This window comes from Staurois parvus, unplaced genomic scaffold, assembly GCF_062004578.1.
Source record: "Staurois parvus isolate SC_StPar_1 unplaced genomic scaffold, SC_StPar_1.0 ptg000011l, whole genome shotgun sequence".
Classification (NCBI taxonomy): domain Eukaryota; kingdom Metazoa; phylum Chordata; class Amphibia; order Anura; family Ranidae; genus Staurois; species Staurois parvus.
The window spans coordinates 34,466,866-34,487,590 of NW_028317807.1; the positions used below are offsets into that span (position 1 = coordinate 34,466,866).

Sequence of the window (20,725 nt, forward strand, 5' to 3'; positions counted from 1 at the left end):
CACTAAGTAGGAATGCAGCAACCCCCAAAGTCATTTTTGGTATTATAATTGTTTTACTTTTTTAAAGTCCTATCTCTATAATCTACTGAATATGTTAAAGGATGAGAATGTATTTATTAATTGACTGTTTATTTTCAGTTTTGCATATTCTGAAGAGTTCGTCCTCAGTTTTTTAACAATTCCTCAGGAACTTTCCTACATACAACCCTGTTTAAAGAGCATACTTAAAATTATTAATTCAGGTAAAATATATGACTTCTGTCCTAGGTAAAAAGGCATTTTGACATGGGATCTCAGCTGTTCTTGGCAAAATATATTTCTAAGTATTTAAGGATTTGGCCATAATACCAGATCAGTATAATTTCATATATTTCTTGCTTAAAGCTGTATTATTCTCATTCACAAACATTTATTATATTGCAGCTTACTAATTCTTAGATGTGATGGTTGAATAGATTTATATTTTAGGTTTTCTTTCTTCTACTTTAATTTGGTGATACAGCCAGTATGTTTATTGTTATTCTAAAAAACAAGCACTATTGCATTTACAGGGATGGGACAAACCATTTACCACTGACAGGAGTGCTCACAATGATTAGCTTTTATTTATTCATGTAAAACCTTTATCCCAATTGTAATGCTGTAATTGATTGTAAAGTGTGAGCTGGAGTTTGACATCAATTTGTTAGTGTATTTAAATCTCCTAGAACGTTTAACCCCCCCCCCCCCCAAGATTGACAGTGCTGCTGTCTGCTGTGCCCCTTGTGCTCATTCACCAAGAGTGGGGGCACTCTAGGAGGTGTGTTACTGGCCAGATCACAGGCAAAAACAGTGAAAAGAAAGCCTAAAACAAGAAAATGAATGCAGCCACCATGTCTAATGATTTGTAAGCGGCAATACATTACATTTTTGGTTTTGGGTTTAATACCGCTGAAAATTCTAGAGCTCATGAGCAAATTCATTTTTCTCTGAAACTAATATTTAATTGGCAAACACATTAAGAATAAACTGAAAGAAGTAAGCCTGTATGGCAACAAAGGGGTCTACATTTGAACAACCCTGGAATGACTGCTGTACAATTTAGTAAAACAGTGTAGATTGCAAAACTATATTCCAATAGCAGCCATTCAGAGTATTTTTGGCTATGTGCTAATATTAGTGAAAGCACTTTGTTTCTTGTTGTGTTTGACAAATAAACCCAATAGGGTAACATTTTAAGCAATGCTTTCGTTTTTAAGGTGTCCATAGAAATCAGGTAATTATTGAACCATCCACTTAAATTTGTGCACCCCCATACCTCAGCAGAAGCACCTTTATGAGCTTCTTAGGCACTGCTAAGCTCCTTTAGTGATCAGATATTTTGATGATGTCTAAAGCTGACCATAGATAGTTGGCATCTTCAACAGCCAGTGCAACCCCAAAGTCATATAGTTGTTTGATCAAGTCAGGAGACTGTGACCTAATGTCTATGGACACATTAAAGCCAACCTTTTCTTTGTTCATACTAGCAAACGTTTGCTTTATAAGAGGCACCATATGCAACAAGGCTTATATTTTCTGTGTTCCCTTGATTCACCAGCAGACTACTTGATAATTATTGTACAAGTTTTCATTTTCTGCAACTCAAAACATACACAGAGTAATACACGCTGGCATATGTGATGGTATTTGGGTCTAGTGATTGACTGCTAAGGTGCCGAGTGTTAATTTGTGTATAGCCAGGGTAGGCCTATGTTACCTCCATATCCATAAACACTTGTGCTTTGGGGGCAGATTTATGTGTATGCAAGACTCCTCATGGTACCTCTTATGCAGTAAATATGTTACTTTGCCTAGTACAGGATCACTTGAACTGCTGCCTAGGATCTACAGTATTGGTAGAACTATAGGATTAACATAGGTTCTTATAAATAGATTTTGTCATTTTCACTGTCTTATTTCACAAATCTCTGTGTTTATTACAGTCATCATACCAGCAAATTCAACTAATGTATCTAGTATCCTGCAAACACTGTCTTACCAATCCTTGGCCACTGAGATAAAACCTTGCATTTCCCTATTTCAGGTAAGAATAATTGCTTGCTCATACAACGTTAGATCCCATGAGATATAGTGACCAAAATGTATAACAGCCTTCTCTAACCATCAAGTAGTATACACAAGAGGTACCATTGTTTTCATGTGTACAATTTAACATTTTATTTTCAGTACTCCCCTACTCTCTTTTAACAATTATTAATGGGTATATTAGTTGTTTATTTAAATACTTATTCTGCTCCATGGAGGCCTCAGATTTTCATAAACTACAATTTTAACTTTTAGTTGAAACAAGAACTTTTTGTGGAATCTATGGTCAGGCATATTAAAGCCAGACTGAACTTTCAGTTTAGATTAGCTAAATATATTCCAGGTGCTTCAACGTAAGTTGTGTGTCAGACCTCAGCAGAAAGATCACTGCTTTTCCATAGAAAACAAGGGTTCCGGTCTGCATCTGCTGGCAGGGGACATGCTATAACTACAGTAAAGAGAAAATCAACTGAAAGACTTTAAGCACCTTTCATTTTAATGAACCTAGAATTTTTTTAGCGGATTTAAAGCGGAGGGTTCACTTGGGCTTTAATGATATCTGCATGTGTTACACTTGTACACAGGGATAGTTTTAGGTCATCAAATAAATCAGAACAATGGCAAGATCAGAGTCCAGCTGCCATGTTGAGTGTGTATTGGGCAATAACACGTGCAAAGAAATTGGATTTCTCAAATAGATATATCTGTATTGTTACATGAAACCTACATTTTTCCATTCTGTAGCTCTTGCCATGTGGATCCAGCTATGGTTGTCTTGTGGTGGATCAAACACAAACATTTCAAACAATCTACTGGCTGGTGACGTCTTTGACTAATGAGAATTCCAGTAATGCCTGTAAGTAATCTATAGCATACACATTTTTCATGATACAATGCAAATGCATGACGTCAACAGGAGAAAGCCAGATCAGGACTTTACCAGAATATTATTGTCTGTACTTGCATGCTTCACAAATTCCTTTACATCAATGTCTGTTTTTTGCCAATTTTTTTGCACCATACTGTATATGATGCACACAATTACAGTTTTTTTAATGGCTGAATGCAGGCCTTTAGCTGCAATCGAATACAGATGTTTATATCCAGTATTCGATTTAAAAGCAACTATGTAATTGACGTGCATGCAAAATTAGAAGGATTATTGCAAACGTTACCTATTATATCAAAACACATACAAAAACACTCCAGACAGTAACACAACTGAAAAGTGTCCCAAACAGCAATGCTTCACTGATGCAGCCAGCCAGACTGGGGAACCTTAGCAGACATTCTGTAAAAACACACAATAGGGCACAAACTCCCAGTTCATTACCAAAAACCTCTTTTATTAAGTATAAGGCAAAAACATACTCCCTAAATATGAATTGTAACAAGCATAATAAAAAATCAAATCTAGCCATGGGGCAATGGCCCATGGCTGGATCTGAGTTTTATTATACTTGTAATAATTTGAGTTTGTATTATGCTTTTCAATCCAGCAGTGGGCCATTGTCCCATGGCTAGATTTGAGTTTTATTAAGCTTGTTCCAATTCATGTTTTGGGAGTATGTTTATGGCTTATGTTTGTTAATAAAAAGGGGTTTTCGGCAATGCACTAGGATTTTCGGCAATGCACTAGACATTTGCACCCTCCTGTGTGTTTTTACTTTTATGTCTTTTAAAACCAGAGAACTTTACACATATAACAGAGATATTGTTTAGCGGTACTTAGTTCCATTAATCAGGCCGGATATGTGTTCCCGATTTGATAACACACAGGGTAATGTTACAGAGTAGTAGGAATAACACATATTTCAGTACTACAGTATCAATACTGTAATATAACCACCACCCCAACATGGACTGGAGGTTACCAACTATATATATATATATATATATATATATATATATATATATATACAGTAAATTCAGTCACTGCCATCTAATTTAAACTGAGCTGACCCTTTATAGTGAATCAATGTCCAGGCATGGACATTAAAGTACTAACATATTCTTAACAAGCAGTAAAAGGACTTTCTTATAAGTTCTATCTGACCTCTGTACCTGGGGGGCACTGTAGTACAATTCATCCCCAAATTTCACAGCAGAAGCACTGTTGTTTTTTTCAGCAGCTCATATTATTATTGCTGCCCATCAGCTGAGCTACTAAGAACTTCAGTTCTTATGTTGTGAAACTACAGGAATGAAAAAGCCTTGTGTTTCTTGTGGATCACCTTGTACTCTTTAGGACAACTCTAATAGCAGCTATTGAGACCTGGATTATGTCTCCTTTGCTGCAAGCCTAGTGTCTTTTTAGCATAGTAAATGTAATGTAAGATACCTTTGATTCTTTAGAAGGAATTGTTTCATAAAATAGCAGATCAAAATGTTTTTCCCTCCTAATTTCATTTTGATCATTTTCAGAAAGGATTAAAGATTAAGCACCTTTAATCCTTTTGAAAATGACTGAAATTAAAGCCTTGCTGGTCAGTAAACTGACCTGCCTACTATCACACTAGTACAGTATATTAATTGATACAATGTAGTAATTGTACTTGAGACATCCAAACTTTGGTGTTTATTAGGTGTTCATCACTGTGTTTAATTTATTTTGTTTTCTAGGTAAATATAATTCTACTAGTTTGGTTTGTGATGGCCCCATCGATTGGGATTTTTTCCTGCAACGTTCACTGGCACTTTTAAAAGAAGTATCTGTTAATTCTTCAACAGCCTTTACAAGGTGGGTGTGTTTAGAAAAAGGTGGGCAATAAAATATAGTAAAAACATTTTGATATTAAAGGTCAATATTTATAACAATTTGAGGAATAAATACATGCTTCCAAATAAACAAACAAAGGCACTATACCTGTTTAAACCCACCAGACAAGCAGCTAAATGCACAGTTAAAATTATAAAATTAAATATGGGAAAAAAATTATATGGCAAATGTTTGTCATGCAAAGGATTTGTAATTATATGCAGTCTATTTTGTGATCATGGTACCCCTACTAGAAAGCTTAGCCATATACTTCCACTACAGCAGAACCCATGTGTGGGACATCTACTGCTGCTACAAAACCCAGGCACATAATATATTTAATTTAGTTTAATTTTATTTTATTGCAAGTATACCTGTTAGAGGAGTACTGATAAAGGATTGCTTAATACCAACACGTTTGTCTCCTATACAGCCATCTGTGTATCATGACAATGTAAATGTGTATTGGAACCCACATATTTATTCTGAAGGTTGATTATTGGTTCTTAGCACAGTGCTAGAGATCAAGTGAGTGGCTTCTCACCGGTTGTCTCCTGCACTAAATTTTTCTTGCTTATTATACTGGTATTAGGAGCCAGGTGAACAGATGTTGATGTCATTGATCTCCATCTGCAGCAAGGAGAGGATTCTATTTTAGAACCTTGTTTGAAAAGTACACTTACAATGTTCAAGGAAGTTGCATGCTGCATATATTAGTAGCCTAGGAAGGGGGTTAATTTCATCTGTTGGGAGTGAAAAAACTACCTAAAGATCATCTGATTAGAAAGTATTCGAATAATTTTTCTAAGAATTGTGCATGGCAAGTCAAAGTTAAAAATCTTTTGATAGGTAACACAGTAAATATATGTGTATTTGAACCATGTACAGTAGTAAACTATTTGGAATGCCACTTAAAGTATATATAAATTCTCACCTTGTAACCCAATAAGTTTAAAAAAGAAATGAAAGGGAAAAAATGTGTGCATACATATAAAAAAAATTATAAACACCCTTTTTCTCCTTTTTTATAAGTGATCGCATTATATTTGTTCTGTCAGGACAGGTCTGACCATTGGAGGAGAGCAGGATGAGTTCCCAGCACAGCTAGAGAACTGACCACGGTGTTTTCTCATGTTTAATGTGGTCAGTTTTTAATATGAAAGCAAAGGGACTGACAGGAACACCAAAGATTTCACACAAAGGCATACAATACAATACAAAGAGAACAGGATGCTTTTTCATACAAGTACATGGTACAGCAGGAATATATCAGGAATATGAAATGTTGGGTTTACATACTTTTTAAATGAGCCATAGGCCCTCTGTACCCTGTCACCTCTACCACTTCATGACAATAAAAGTGTAAAAAAACTCAAGGAAAACAAATAACTGTAATTAATTAATACAAGTATAAAAATATACACACATACTGTAAATCAAGCACATAGTCATTAGTATATCCTAGTCTAATACTTTATGTGCCATACATATTTCTGTGCATTGCGGTATGATTTAAAATACTAACAAAATGTTTTTTTTTTTACAAAATACACTAACTCTAGCTAGTTTGAGCAATTCACATATACTATAAGGTTGATTTGCTTATAGCCCAAGAAAGGGTTATTTGTCCATTTAGGTTTAGGGGACACAGAAGAGGATTTACTTACCCGATCCTCTGCTCCAATGCTCTGCTTATCCAGTCCCTGCAGCTTCATCTCATCCATGCTCCAGTGGTCTAAGGTCCTGATATCATCAATACCAAAGCAGTGCCTGTAGCCCTGCACTGAAATTGATGATATCAAGGGGCAGTTAAGTGCCAGAACATTGGAGACTGCCACCTGCCAAGGGAACAGAGGATCAAGTGACGTAAAGACTTCTCCTTTCCTAGACTAAATGAGCTGTTAATTCTTGCAGTATGGTCACCCCACTGCAAGGGAACAATTTACAGATTCACAAATTTGGCTTTTTTTATGGAATAGAGCATATTCATTTTTAAAAAGAATTTTTATTTTGGAAATTAAATTTTAACCTACCTTAGTAAATAAGGGGTGAAACAAAGTTAAAATTCACTTTACGAAGAATAGACAATCATTTGAAAGGGACAATAAAAAAAAGGATTTTTGCTTGCACGTGATTGAATGAGTACATTGAATGTCAGCACAACTTCCTCTGCTTCACTATGCTACATTACTTTTCTCTTTGCAAAGTGATTTACTAAAGGAGCAACTAATGTTTTCTTTTCAAGGGAATTTTTACTTACCTTAGTAAATGTGGTAAAAATGCACTTCGATAAGAATACCTAATAATGTGTAAGGGAAATTAAAAAATTAATAATGTGTAAGGGAAATTAAAAAAAATTAAAAAATTTTGGTTGCATATGTTGGGATAGTAGAAGTTAGCTCAGTTTAATTTTGTTTATTAAGCTAAGTAAAAAGTCCCTTTGCAAAAGCAAACATGCTTTACTCCTTTAGTAAATCAACCACTGTTTAGAATGGTTCAAGCTAAGCTAGGAATATCAAATTTTATTTTAAAAATGATCTTTTTTTATTTATTTGGTCTGGATTTTCATACAGTTCCACTGTTTTACCTTAACAGGTATAACTACAACTGAGATACTGTAGAAGACTTAAGTATTCCTGGTAAATTCAAACACCAGCAAGGTTGCTCTTAAGCATGTTGACAAGCAAATTAGTAAGAATAAGAACAGCAGGATGAGTTAGCCAAATAATTATTTCATGCTAAATACAGGTTTCAAGAGTAGAGCTAGATTTTTACTTTTCGATGTTCAGCCTAAAGCAAAGCCCTGAGAATGAGACAGTACAGATTTTTCAAGTCTTTTCTTTTTATAAACACATTATGAAACAGAAAACAATTACTGTACATACAGTGGGTGCCGGATTAAATGTAAATGTAAAGGCACCTAGGCAGTTAAAACCTTCTTGCAGGGGGCCCATAGACCGGTGCTTACTCTGCCTATATGGTCATCTTGCACTGCATACAGTTACTATCGAATAAGACACGGTCATATTTAAAGTGTAATTTAAAATGTTGTTGATAAAAATCTTCCCCAAAACAAATTTTAACAAAGAATTTTAGGTAAGTGGGAGGGTCTGCTTGCTGTAATCATACAATCAGCTCCACTGCTTTATTAGCCGCTTTCCGACTGCCCTATAGCAGAACTATTAGCGGCTTCGGCTGTTCATCACCGGGTCCCGGCCGGTGATTCCCCGCAGGCACCCGGCGATTGCCGAGTATCACTGATGGGGGAGAGGTCTGTATGAAAACAATACAGATCTCTCCCCTGTCATCTCCTGCACACTGCTTTGTATGGCTCTGCATAGTAGAGCCATACAAAGCAGTGTGCTTACATAGTAAAGCACAGCACACGGCACACAGTAAAACAGCATACAGTTAACCATTTGATCACCCCAGATGTAAACCTCTTCCTGCCCAGTGTCATTAGTACAGTGTCAGTACTTTTTATTAGCACTGATTATTGTATTAGTGTCACTGGGGATGTCAGCAACAGTTACTCAGTTCCCCCCAGTGTCAGAATGCCCACCGCAGTCCCGCTATAAGTTGCTGAATGCCACCATTACTAGAATATAAAAAAAAAATCCAGTATATACATACCGCCATTTGTAGAAGCTATAACTTTCATGTAAACCGATTAATTTATAAGTATTGGGATCTTTTTTAGCAAAGATGTAGCAGAATACATTTTGGCCTAAATTTATGACGAAATTTGATTTTCAAATTTTTTTTACTGGATGTTTTATAGCAAAAAGTAAAAAATATTGTTTTTTTTTTTTAAATTGTCGGTCTTTTTTTGTTTATAGCGCAAAAATTAATAACACAGAGGCAATGAAATACTACTAAAACAAAGCTCCATTTGTGGGAAAAATGACATAAATTTCATTTGGGTGCAGGGTTGCATGACCGCGCAATTGTCAGTTAAAGTAACGCAGTGCCCCATCACAAAAAATGGCCTGGTCAGGTAGGGGAGTAAATCCTCTGCTCATGTGATTGACAGAGCTTTGTACACAGTGTACAGACTATCCCAGTGTTTCTATGGCTACAACTAGGAAACCTTTCACATTTTTGTCATTTTTAACAAATTGAAAGGTGACTAAAAACATAACATTACAAAATGGCTTATGCAGTCATGTATAAGTCATATAACCCTTCCAGCTGCCACCTCCTGGACCTTTAAAAGGTTTTGAATGGCGGAAGGCGGGATTTCCAGTCATGTGACCACTTTGATTGACTCCAAATTATGCATCCGGAGCTTTCTAGTACACGCTGGTTTCTGTACAGGGAGCTTGCAGGGCACACGCTTTCAGCACATAAATGTTTACATTTTGGACTCGTGTATGCAGCCTCTAAGTGTTAAAGCCCACTTTCTGAGAGGCTGCATATATGCATATGGCTGGCTGGAAGAGGTTAGAGAATGTAAAATATAAACACACAGAAATGTACATTTTTATAAAAGTGCAGGACTGAAATATACAGTTGCAAGAAAAAGTATGTGAACCCCTTGGGATTACGTGGAGTTTCGCATGAATTGGGCATAAAATGTGCTCTGAACGTCATCTAAGTCACAACAATAGAAGAACACAGTCTGCTGAACATAATACTACACAAACATTAGATGTTGCCATGGTTTAATTGCACATAACATGTAAACATTCACAGTGCAGGGAGGAAAAAGTATGTGAACCTTTGGACTTAATAACTGGTTGACCCTCCTTTGGCAGCAATAACCTCAACCAAACGTTTCCTGTAGTTGCAGATCAGACCTGCACAACGATCTGGAGTCATTTTGGACCACTCCTCTTCACAAAACTGTTTCAGTGTAGCAATATTCTTGGGATGTCTGGTGTGAATCGCTTTTTTAAGGTCATGCCACAGCATTTCAATCGGGTTGAGGTCAGGACTCTGACTGGGCCCCTCCAGAAGGCGTATTCTGTGCTGTTGCAGCCATTGTTTTGTTGAATTACTTGTATGCTTTGGGTCATTGTCCTGTTGCATCGCCCATCCTCTGCGGAGCTTCAGTTGGCGGACAGATGGTCGTACGTTTTCCTGCAAAATGTCTTGATAAACTCTGGAATTCATTTTCCCATCAATGACAACAATCCGTCCAGGCCCTGAGGCAGCAAAGCAGCCCCAAACCATGATGCTCCCTCCGCCATGTTTTACAGTGGGGATGAGGTTTTGATGTTGGTGTGCTGGGCCTTTTTTTCTCCACACGTAGTGTTGTGTGTTCTTCCCAAACAACTCAATCTTGGTGTCATCTGTCCACAGTATATTCTGCCAGTAGTGCTGTGGAACATCCAGGTGCTCTTTTGCAAACTTCAAACGTGCTGCAATATTCTTTTTGGACAGCAATGGTTTCCTCCGTGGTGTCCTCCCATGTTCTCCATTCTTGTTTAATGTTTTCCTTTTGTAGATGTGTCAACAAAAATGTTAGCATGTGCCAGAGATTTCTGTAGGTCTTTAGCTGACACTCTGGGATTCTTCTTTACCTCATGCAGCATTTTGCACTGTGCTCTTGCAGTCATTTTTACAGGACGACCTCGCCTAGGGAGAGTAGCAACAGTGCTAAACTTTCTCCATTTGTAGACAGTCTGTCTTACCGTGGACACATGAACATCAAGGCTTTTGGAGATACTTTTGTAACCCTTTCCAGCTTCATGCAAGTCAATAATTCTTGATCGTAGGTCTTCTGAGAGCTCTTTTCTGCGAGGCATGGTTCACATCAGACAGTGCTTCTTGAAACCAGTAAACCCAAAACAGGTGTGTGTTTTTTAAGGGCAAGACAGCTGTCAGCAACACATCCAATATCATCACACTGATTGGAGTCAAGGTTGGCTCACTCCTGGCTCCAATTAGCTCTGGAAGAAGTCATTAAGCTAGGGCCTCACATACTTTTTCCTCCCTGCACTGTGAATGTTTACATGTTATGTGCAATTAAACCATGGCAATATCTAATGTTTGTGTAGTATTATGTTCAGCAGACTGTGTTCTTCTATTGTTGTGACTTAGATGACGTTCAGAGCACATTTTATGCCCAATTCATGCAAAACTCCACGTAATCCCAAGGGGTTCACATACTTTTTCTTGCAACTGTACACCTTATGTGCTTTCAAACTATAAATGTTTAGTAGCCTTTTCAAAGAAGAGTTCTCTTTTAACTGCACATCTCTGGTGTTCCAGAGACTGAAGAGAAGATGCAGACAGAAAGGAGTTGGGGTCTCTGTCAGGTTGGCTATTGTTTAATAAACACCAGCTTAAAGCCAATGTTGCACATCCAATGCTGCTGCTGGAGAAAACTTACCTCCTGCGAAAGACACAGAAGGGAGGTGAAACACTCACATGTTTGTATGTGTGTCTCCCTTGCTGGGTGTACAAGCAGGGTTTCACTCTCTTGCATGCAACTTAAGTACTGTAGAATTTTCATTAGTGAGGGAGGGACAACTCATTGCCAAAGCCATGGAGGGAGTAAGACATACAAATTATGTCGGTCTTCTCTCTGCATATTCTAGCCAACCTGTTGCTGGTGAACTTTCACAAGTGATGTGATCTCAAATGCGACATGAACTTTACAAAGAATCTGAATCCCTTTCAGAGCACACTGCCAACTCTTTCTGCCAGTCCAAAGGCAACCTCAGATATATCCATTGCGCCATGGCTATACATGCCAGGTAGTTGGAAGTTGATTTTCATTTATCAAAGAGTAAAACATAATATTTAAAGTTTCTCAAAATACAAGTTGTCTGTTGTGGCCCTTATTTTTTATCTTTTAAAGCCCATCTCCCAGCAAAATAAAATTTCATCTCAAACCACTCTAATCCAACCCCTCCCTCTCACCATTTAAATGGCAATTCTATTAGCTTTGACCTAAACTCTGCTACCAGCCTAGAAATACTCCTGGTCTTCTTGTGTCCCACAGTTGTGACTGCCCTACCAAAATCAGGACAAGTAAGTGAGTTTCTATGTCAAGCAGTAAGGAAAATACACTACAAAAGTACTACTTTTGAGGAGTAATTTACAGTCGTTTAAGTACAATATAGTGTAGTTAAGTTAATCTATACTTCAAAACTACTAACATGGAAGGGACGTTAATAAGGATAGCTTTTCCACACAGTTGGATCGTTGAAGTAAATAAAGTATAAGCATATACATCCAATAGTACTTGATCTGTGTACCAATTATGGTTATGGCCATAGATAAATTCACAAATTTTTGTTTATTTTTACAGATATGTGCAGAAAATGTGGACGCTCTTAAAACAGAATGGTGTAAACCAGATAATCATAGAGAAGCTTCAGCAAGAAATTACCAACACCTATACTCTAGATACACAGTTGCAGACTATCCTCGGAGAAATGGTCAAGCTGTTACTGAACGTTACCGATGTTCTGATTACATCGTCCACTACTGATCAATATTTTGGAGCCCTTCAGACAATTCTAATTAAGCTGGAAAAACTCATTCCACCAGAACAATTAGGAAACAACACAGGACTAATCAATAACATAACAGAAAGTATCATTAAGGATGTTCAATACTGGATACATCTGAGTGGCCTGTTTTCTTCATCTAATGTGTCTCTTCAGACGTTAATAGAACTGCAGAGCATAATTAAAACCTTCTCTGCCACCAGCATAGAAGCTGTTAATGACTTCACAAAAGTTCTCCAGATTCTTTCTATCTTTAACCAGACAACATTCCAAGAGTTTACACAAATTCTCCAAAATTTTCAAAACTTATACCTAGTTACTTCTAATATAACTGCGACACTTAATCATGCAATCGCTCTCTTTAATAATATACTAACTAATCCCAATATGAACAACAGCTTTCTACTTGTGGACTTTTACTTAAAACAGATATTACAATTGTTGAACAGCGATACTACCTTGCGGGATACCCTTGGATTGCTATATCCTTATTTCAACAACAGCCAGGCTGGTGATTTCAGTAGTTATGCTGCTATTTTGTCTTTTTTCACACCATCAAATTTACAGGCGGTGGGCTCTACCCCCAACAATGCATCATTGGCATTGCTCAGTCTTATCTCTGGTTTCATTCCAGCTGAAGACCAACAGTTGTTTAATAAAGTCGAACATGTTTTGATGACTCTTCTGGATTCCATTTCAACTTGTCAAGCAGAACTTACTAATTGTTCAAGTTCCATTCTCAGGTACCAGCAACAGTTGTATGAAGTTATACAGCTCATAAGTTTGTCAACTAGTGGAGATGCACAGCAATTTCCTCAGTTAATCCAGCTCAATGATGCAGAGATCAAAATAATCAACAACGTGTTTTCAATGATTCTGTGTTCTCAGGCACATATTAACAATGACTCTTGCAGAAATGTCCAAGATATCTATGGAGAACTGAGCTATATTATAAACATGACCTTAAAAACTGACCCTAACATCCTGTCTATCTATTCTGCTTCCGAGCAATTAAAACAGAATGTTGACAATATCCTTCATGTTCTTGAATCTGTTGACCTTACAAAGCTGATCTATCAGCTGGATTATGTAAGTGGGTTTTCTAAATGTTATACAAATGGATCAACTGATCCTTTGACATGCACCTTGGACCTAAGTTTAAGTCTAATAGATCTCCTTCACATGTTGCCATTTCCTCAGCCTACTAATGACACTTTTGTTGCTGCTTCTTCTATTATTAAAAATTGGTTCAGTGAAGTTAATAGAACAGTGGATGTCTACCAAAAACTAATTTATATGTATGATTTAACAAGTTTGACATATCAAAATCGGTCTGTGCTACAACAAATTGAAACAACAATTCTTCAAATTGTGCAGACTTTAGAGGAATTAAACACAAATTCAACACTAGTTTCTCAAACTAAGACTGAATTACAGAACATAAACATTCAGCTTCAGACTATTCAGTGGTATATTCTTTACATGAAAAATGAGACAGAAAGTTTCCATACCTCTAGTAATATAGATATTTTTTTAACACTTATAGAAGTCATGATAAACAATACTCTGTCTGTTTTGGCAAGCAATCTCTCCCTTGTGCCTACTGTGAATCAAGTACAGTCTGTTATTAGCTGGTTGGAAATGTCCCACATTGTGCCTGCTCTCCAAAACATGATAAATATGACATTGCAAAATGGAGGTCATACCAGTGAAACCTTTATTTATAACATCACAGTGGTCATTCAACAGATTATTCAACAAAAATTTGTCAGTGGAAGTCCCTTTTGCTCATTTTTTAATCAAATCACAGACAGCGAAGCTAAGTTTGTGCTGCAGTTATTACAGAAATATGACAGGGGAGGACTGAAGAATCTATCTTCTGTTATGTTATTCACAGAAAAGGTCCTTCTGGCAGCGGAAAGTTTTTTGAAAGACATACCTGGAAACTCAACATTAAATTATAACTTACAAGCAATCTACAACATATCACATCAGATCCTGGGTATTGTTGGAAACAGACCGAATCAGAGTGCTCTGCATTATGTATACAGCTTCTTGCTGGACAGTTGGAGTGGAAACATCTTTTATGAATTTCCATTGTTGAAAACGGAGTTGATGGATCTTTTGAATTTAAGCATGCAGTGTTTAACAGATCCAACAATGCCTTCATTAAAGCAGAACTGTTCAAGCATAGACATCATAAATATGCTGCAACTCATACTGAATGATCATACGGAATTCTTACAACAGAAAGAACCAACCAGGAACTCAGCTGTATACCAATCTATCCAAGTGTTACATAGCTCTTTACAGGCCATAATAAAAGAAGCCTTGTTGAACAGATCTGAGCCCATGGATGAAATTATCATTGCCAATGTAACTGGAGTATTGAACAGCTTTCTGAGAAGCCTCAATATCACCGGCTATGAAGGAATTCTTATCTTTGCTTCTGACATACTACAGATTTACTTTAATAATCGGAACAGCACATTACCCCTGGAAAGCCTTGCCCAAAAGTAAGTTAGACTCTTGTTTCCAATTATCTGGGATGGGAGGATGTATGGGTATAGCCTGAGTTGTGCTAAGTAATGTTTGAATATTTTCAGAGAATTTCTTAAACAGCAGAAAACTATTTTCATGGGTTGGCCCCTCTATTATTATTTCAAATAGTATAAATTAACAATTGGGAACCTTTTAGGGTCAGCACTTGAAAGAAATGTAGGCTTGTTCATACCTGGGAAAACATGTTTCCACAATGCATGGTAATGCATCAAGCAGTGTGTTGCATTGCTGCGGCATTCATTTTGAATGGTGCCCCAATGCACATATAGAATCTACTTGTGCTAGAACACACCACAATGCATGCATAATTTTGGTTGCTCCTTCTTTGGGGCCCATTCAAAAGCAAACAGCTTTATTTCCGTACTGTTATGTAAATAAATTTACCTCAAATAAAGTGTATCCCATGGCCAGGATTGCTGCCCACTTGTAAATTTACACTTTCATTCAACTATTCGCCTGCCGCGCCCCACAATGCACTTCGCCACAGGTCAGGTGCAATGCTTTGGCCAATCACATGCATGATGACATCACAAGGGGGTGGGGTCACACAATGACAACACCAGGTGGCTCCCTCCTCTTAGATACTTAAGAACTGTCAGGCCGGTGCAGCTGTCAGGTGGCGGGTCGGCGGTGGCGGCGGGCATCGTGATTGATGTTGGATCTACTTTGGGGGACATTTTATTTATTTTTGTTTTTAATAAAGAACTTTTAAAAGACTGTCTACTGTAATTTTTTACATTACACTTTTTTTTGTGAATGAGTAGAGGTATCATGTACCCCATACTCATTCACATGGGAGGCAGGATCTGTGGGTCCAGATTCCCAAAGCTCCCCGCATACAGACCCCCACAACCACCGGCCACAGTTGTGGGGAAGAGGCCCTTGCCCCCCCTTGTTGAGGGCATGTGGCCTGGTATTGTTAAGAAAGGGGGGGGCAGTCACTTGTCCCCCCTTTTCCTGTCCTGCTGGGCTGCATGCTTGGATAAGGGTCTGGTCTGGATTTTGGGGGGACACCCACGCCAAGTATTAACATTATTAAACACCCACACTGGTTTTTAACATTTTTTGTTAATTGCCAGCAATACATTTTACATTCAGCTGTCAGCTGACAGCTGAAACATTAAAGAATGTTTTCATTACTAAAATACCGCATGACAATAATATAACTCATAGGGTATTTTAGTAGCTGTGCGGTATCTTACCGCATACTCCAATGAGGTAAGATACCGCTTAGTGAATTATCCCGGTTCGAAGTTTGCAGTCTAACTTTCATTAGGTTCGAATGTTGGACCGCGAACCGAACAGGTAGGAGTTCAGCCCATCACTATTTCCAGAATATGAGGAGTTCTGTGCATGGGCAAGGGGAGAGGAGGAGCAGATAAACAGCACTGCACTTCCATGTTTGAGAGCTAAGTAATGTAGCTAAGTGAAAATGTAAATTTACAAAAATGGGTAGTGCTCCTGGAGTGGGATACACCTCACCAAAGGTGCCTTTAAGCTGCAGTAACAGTTTGCTGCTAAGTACAATAAAGCATTTTGCAGAACATGTGTTACAGAATGCCAGATGTAGTGAACCAGTCTTTAGTGTATGCTTAATGTACATTTACATTAGAGATGGAGTTTGTAACTGGCCTCCACAGCCAATACATGTGTCAAGCATTAGGCTGTGGTAGTCCCATTCTTGCTCCAGTTTTCCAACTTAATGAGTTTGCTAAAATTCCTTTTCCATTTTTTGTGCTTAAAAAGGAAGGGGGGGAGGTGTAGCAAGTAATAGTGAGTAAGCTATAGAGATGAAGCCAGGGGCTTGTGCAGTGTTTAGTATAACCTTTTCAAAGGTTGTAGAGGTGGACAAATCTTGTGAGGCACCCATTAATGTCCGTAGAAAATGTTTGATTAGAAGATACTGAAAAATATCTCCTGCCTTAAGTTTATGTTTATCCTGCAGGGTAGGGAAAGGTGCAATACTTGTATCCTTAAAAAAAAAAGTGTTTAGCTAAGAAAAGGTGGAGGGGAAGCCAAATTTTACAGGCAAATGGATAGGTATGGCCTGGCAAGAGCAATCAAAATGGAAATAATAAGCAATAAAGGTCTGCACACCACTACTATCTACACCAGCAATGGGCAAACTACGGCCCGGCGGACCTTTTAATCCGGCCCGCGGAGCGTGATACATTGGCTGTCAGGATGTGTGTAGGCGGGGCAGCGTGACGAACGTGAGGGGAGCAAGGCTCCTCTCACAGTCCGCCCTGAAGACCAGAACGGCACGGGAACACGGCGAGAGGAACGTGCGGAGCAAAGGTAAGTAAATTGACACAGGGGGGACTTGGCTTACTACTTGGGGGGGAATAGTACTATGGGGATGAAATACTATATGAGGGATGAATTAATATGGGGGATGAATTAATATGGGGAATGAATTACTATAGGGGGGATGCATTACTATAGGGGGGATGAATTACTATATGGGGGATGAATTACTATGGGGGATGAATTACTATATGGGGGATGAATTACTATGGGGGATGAATTACTATGGGGGATGAATTACTATATGGGGGATGAATTACTATATGGGGGATGAATTACTATGGGGGATGAATTACTATATGGGGGATGAATTACTATGGGGGATGAATTACTATATGGGGGATGAATTACTATATGGGGGATTAATTACTATGCTTACTATGGGGGAATATTACTATACTTACTATGGATGACACATACACATCATTCATCTACTCTTGGTCCGGCCCCCGGGTCCAATATATGAACCCATTGCGGCCCTCAAGTCAAAAAGTTTGCCCACCCCTGATCTACACCATTTAACAACCAACAATAGATTATTTTTTTAGGTGCTTAAACTCCTCCGCACTGTGGCAATCTGTTAGTACAGTCATTTGAAATATATAGTAAGCACACCACATAACAAAACTGCATTAGCAGTAAAGTTGTGCTAGGCATATACATGCAATTATACAATATGTAAAAATATCCAAGTATGTCATATCACACCAAGCATACTACAACATAGAGATTCACTCCACTGTTCAGTCCAACCAACAAAACTACATCCATGTATATAGGTAAAATGAGCACCACTTAAACCATATAGCAGCTGATGTTCAGAAATACATACAGGAATTCAGTGCATATAATAGAGTGATGAAAAGGATAGCTGAGCCAGACCCCTGTGAAAAGAGAGAGGGGAGGTTTTTCCACCTCCTCTCTTGTGTAGTGTGGTCTAGAACTGTACCATCAGGGCTTGTCGGTTTACCAACTGAGGCTGTGAGGCTGGCATTTCTTCCTCCAAGAGGTCAGAGGGTTCCCTTGATGAGCAGGTCTCTTCCTTAGCTAAGAATGTTGCCTGTGCCATCTTGCGGGATGCATGACCCAGGTCCTCCAGCAACCTGGTGTGGCCCAGTTTTTTCTGTTTTGTGAGCAGCTATATTCACAATATGGGTACCAGCAGGGTCCCAGAGAATTGCTATATGTATGTTGGTGGGTGATCCATAAAAGAAATGCAGCCATTGAGCAGGGCTGGCCTCTAGTTCCCAGGCCATGTTAGTCAGCTATGTACAAGCGCAGCCCCCCCCCCCCCCCAACCCCCTTCCCCATTTCTTAGTTTTTAACCTATAATAAAATATAAGGAAATGTTAAATAAAGATACAAAATATTTAAATAAAAAAAGTGTGCAAACTCCTGTTATCAAATTATAATATCTCATCGGTTGTTTATATATGTAAAAACATTGTTGCCAAAAAAGCAGTGTGAAATTCTACCTTGAAAATTATTAAACTACACTATGTGACCAAAAATTCATACACAATTTTACATAAATGTAAAAAAAAAAAAAAAAGGAATACTCATAAAAAGCCCACTCCTACTGTCCACTTACGGTCCAAAAAGATCTCAGGTCACCAAATAACCTGAAATGCGACCTCTTTATTATACTGTATATACATTATACTCACAAAAATAACAGGGTACATAAAGATTCTAACGCCTCAACTATTTTCCCCCTTGGGGCTAATTACGCCACAGGCTGCTGTCCCTACCCATGGACCGTAATTGGGCACTGGGAGTGGACTTTTTATGTTTATTCATTTTTTCACCTTTTACTTTTGTTTTTATATAAAATTGTTTATACATTTTTGGTCACATTGGGGTAATTTACTAAAACTGCAGAGTGCAAAATCTGGTGCTGTTGTGCATGGTAGCCAAACAGCTTCTAACTTCAGCTTCAGCTGATTGGTTTCTATGTAGAGCTGAACTAGATTTTGCACTCTCCAGTTTAAGTAAATCAACCCCATTGTGCAGTTTGTTCATTTTCAAGGTGGAATTTCACATTGGTGTCTTGTCAAACAATACGTTTTCACATCTATAGAGTAGATTTGATATAATTTGTAATTGTTGGTATAGTGATATAGAGGTTTGCACACGTTTTTTATTTAAATATTATTTGTGCTCCTTGTATCTGAAAATTGAGTGCAGCATTGCCTTATTGCACCTAGCGCGATAACGCAATATTTCGGGGTTACGTTTTTAATAAAAATGCAGAATACCTTTTGATAATACAGAAAATCTCGCTGACCAACTCAGTAAAAAATTTCATGTTAAAAAATAGAATGCTTTCTTCCCATCAAAAAGGCAAGGATGGGCGTAACTTACAGTAAGAAAAGCATTTGATTCTTGCAGATCTTGTCACTTGACAAAGGAGTGTCATTGAATTGATAGACATGTTTTGCAAACAGAATCTATAAATATGACACACGTATCAGTCTTTTAAATTATTGCACTTCGACAGATCATATTTTTGCAACTTATTCCTGCTTCCTTGTAGCAATTGCCTTGAGCCATCTTTTAAACATGATTAAAATGTATACTTTATTACAGAAGTAACTGGGTATTTTGTAAATATTAAATTACTTCCTTCACATTTGAATCTATTAATCTGTGTCACTTGCTTTCTACCTTCATATAGATGAATGCAGATTAGCAAATACAATAACTTAAAATGATGAAACAGCATACAGTACATGCTAGCTATATAAATTCTAAAATGTTACAGGCATGACAAGAAATTATGTGCATTTTAAATGTATTAGGCCCCTTTCACAAGGGGCAGGATCATACAGGATCCCCTGCTGAGCAGAGCAGTGTAGGCTGATGACAAGTCCATGGCCACTCAGTTTATGGACCGAACCCATTCTATGCATGGTCGAATGTAAATGGACCGGCTGTCCTTTTACATCCGACTGCCCTCCAATCTGATACACCTACAAGGAGGAGAACGGATCTCATTCTACTTGTTTTTAGCGATCCAGATCGGATCAGAGGCAGGTGGGTGTAAACATATATTTACATTTAGCCCATTACACCCACCTGTCCATAGAAATAAACTGGCAGGCAGACTTGATAGGAACAGTCATGTAAAAGGGGTCTAAATCTACAATGTTCAGACCAGTGTTTAGCACATCCACCCAATCTCCATGTATATTGTTTCAGTGCGGAGACAGATGATAGAATTATATGCTTCTGATATTTAGTTGCCACCATACAGAGCACTGTTTCTACACTGTTGCTTTCTAATGCCATTGCATTCCACTTCAAAGCAATGATTGACCTCAGACAACCTCTTAAAGCACAGTTAAGCCTAGTCATTCCATATGAGATAAAGCAACAATGGGTGTGTATACTTGAATGGTCTTATTCTTTTCAAATCTAACTAGAGAAAGCATTTTTGATAGGACAGTCTAGGAAAATGATAGATAGTATCAGCTTTACAGGTAAGCAATAATCTGGCTTAGAGAAATGGTACTCAAGTACGTTTAGGTGATGTCAAAGTCCTTCTGGGATTTAACAGACCATCAGA

The 20,725-nt window shown here is 38.0% G+C and overlaps 1 protein-coding gene across 1 annotated transcript in view; it reads left to right on the forward strand.

The window, feature by feature from the left end:
* The window catches only part of LOC149474167 (uncharacterized), a 210,072-nt gene that overhangs the window by 4,075 nt on the left and 185,272 nt on the right, over window positions 1-20,725 (forward strand). The window contains exons 2-5 of the mRNA XM_089672650.1: window positions 1,965-2,065; window positions 2,812-2,923; window positions 4,690-4,807; window positions 12,087-14,804. Of these exons, the coding sequence (XP_089528776.1) occupies window positions 1,965-2,065; window positions 2,812-2,923; window positions 4,690-4,807; window positions 12,087-14,804 (3,049 nt within the window). The remainder of the gene's footprint in view (window positions 1-1,964; window positions 2,066-2,811; window positions 2,924-4,689; window positions 4,808-12,086; window positions 14,805-20,725) is intronic.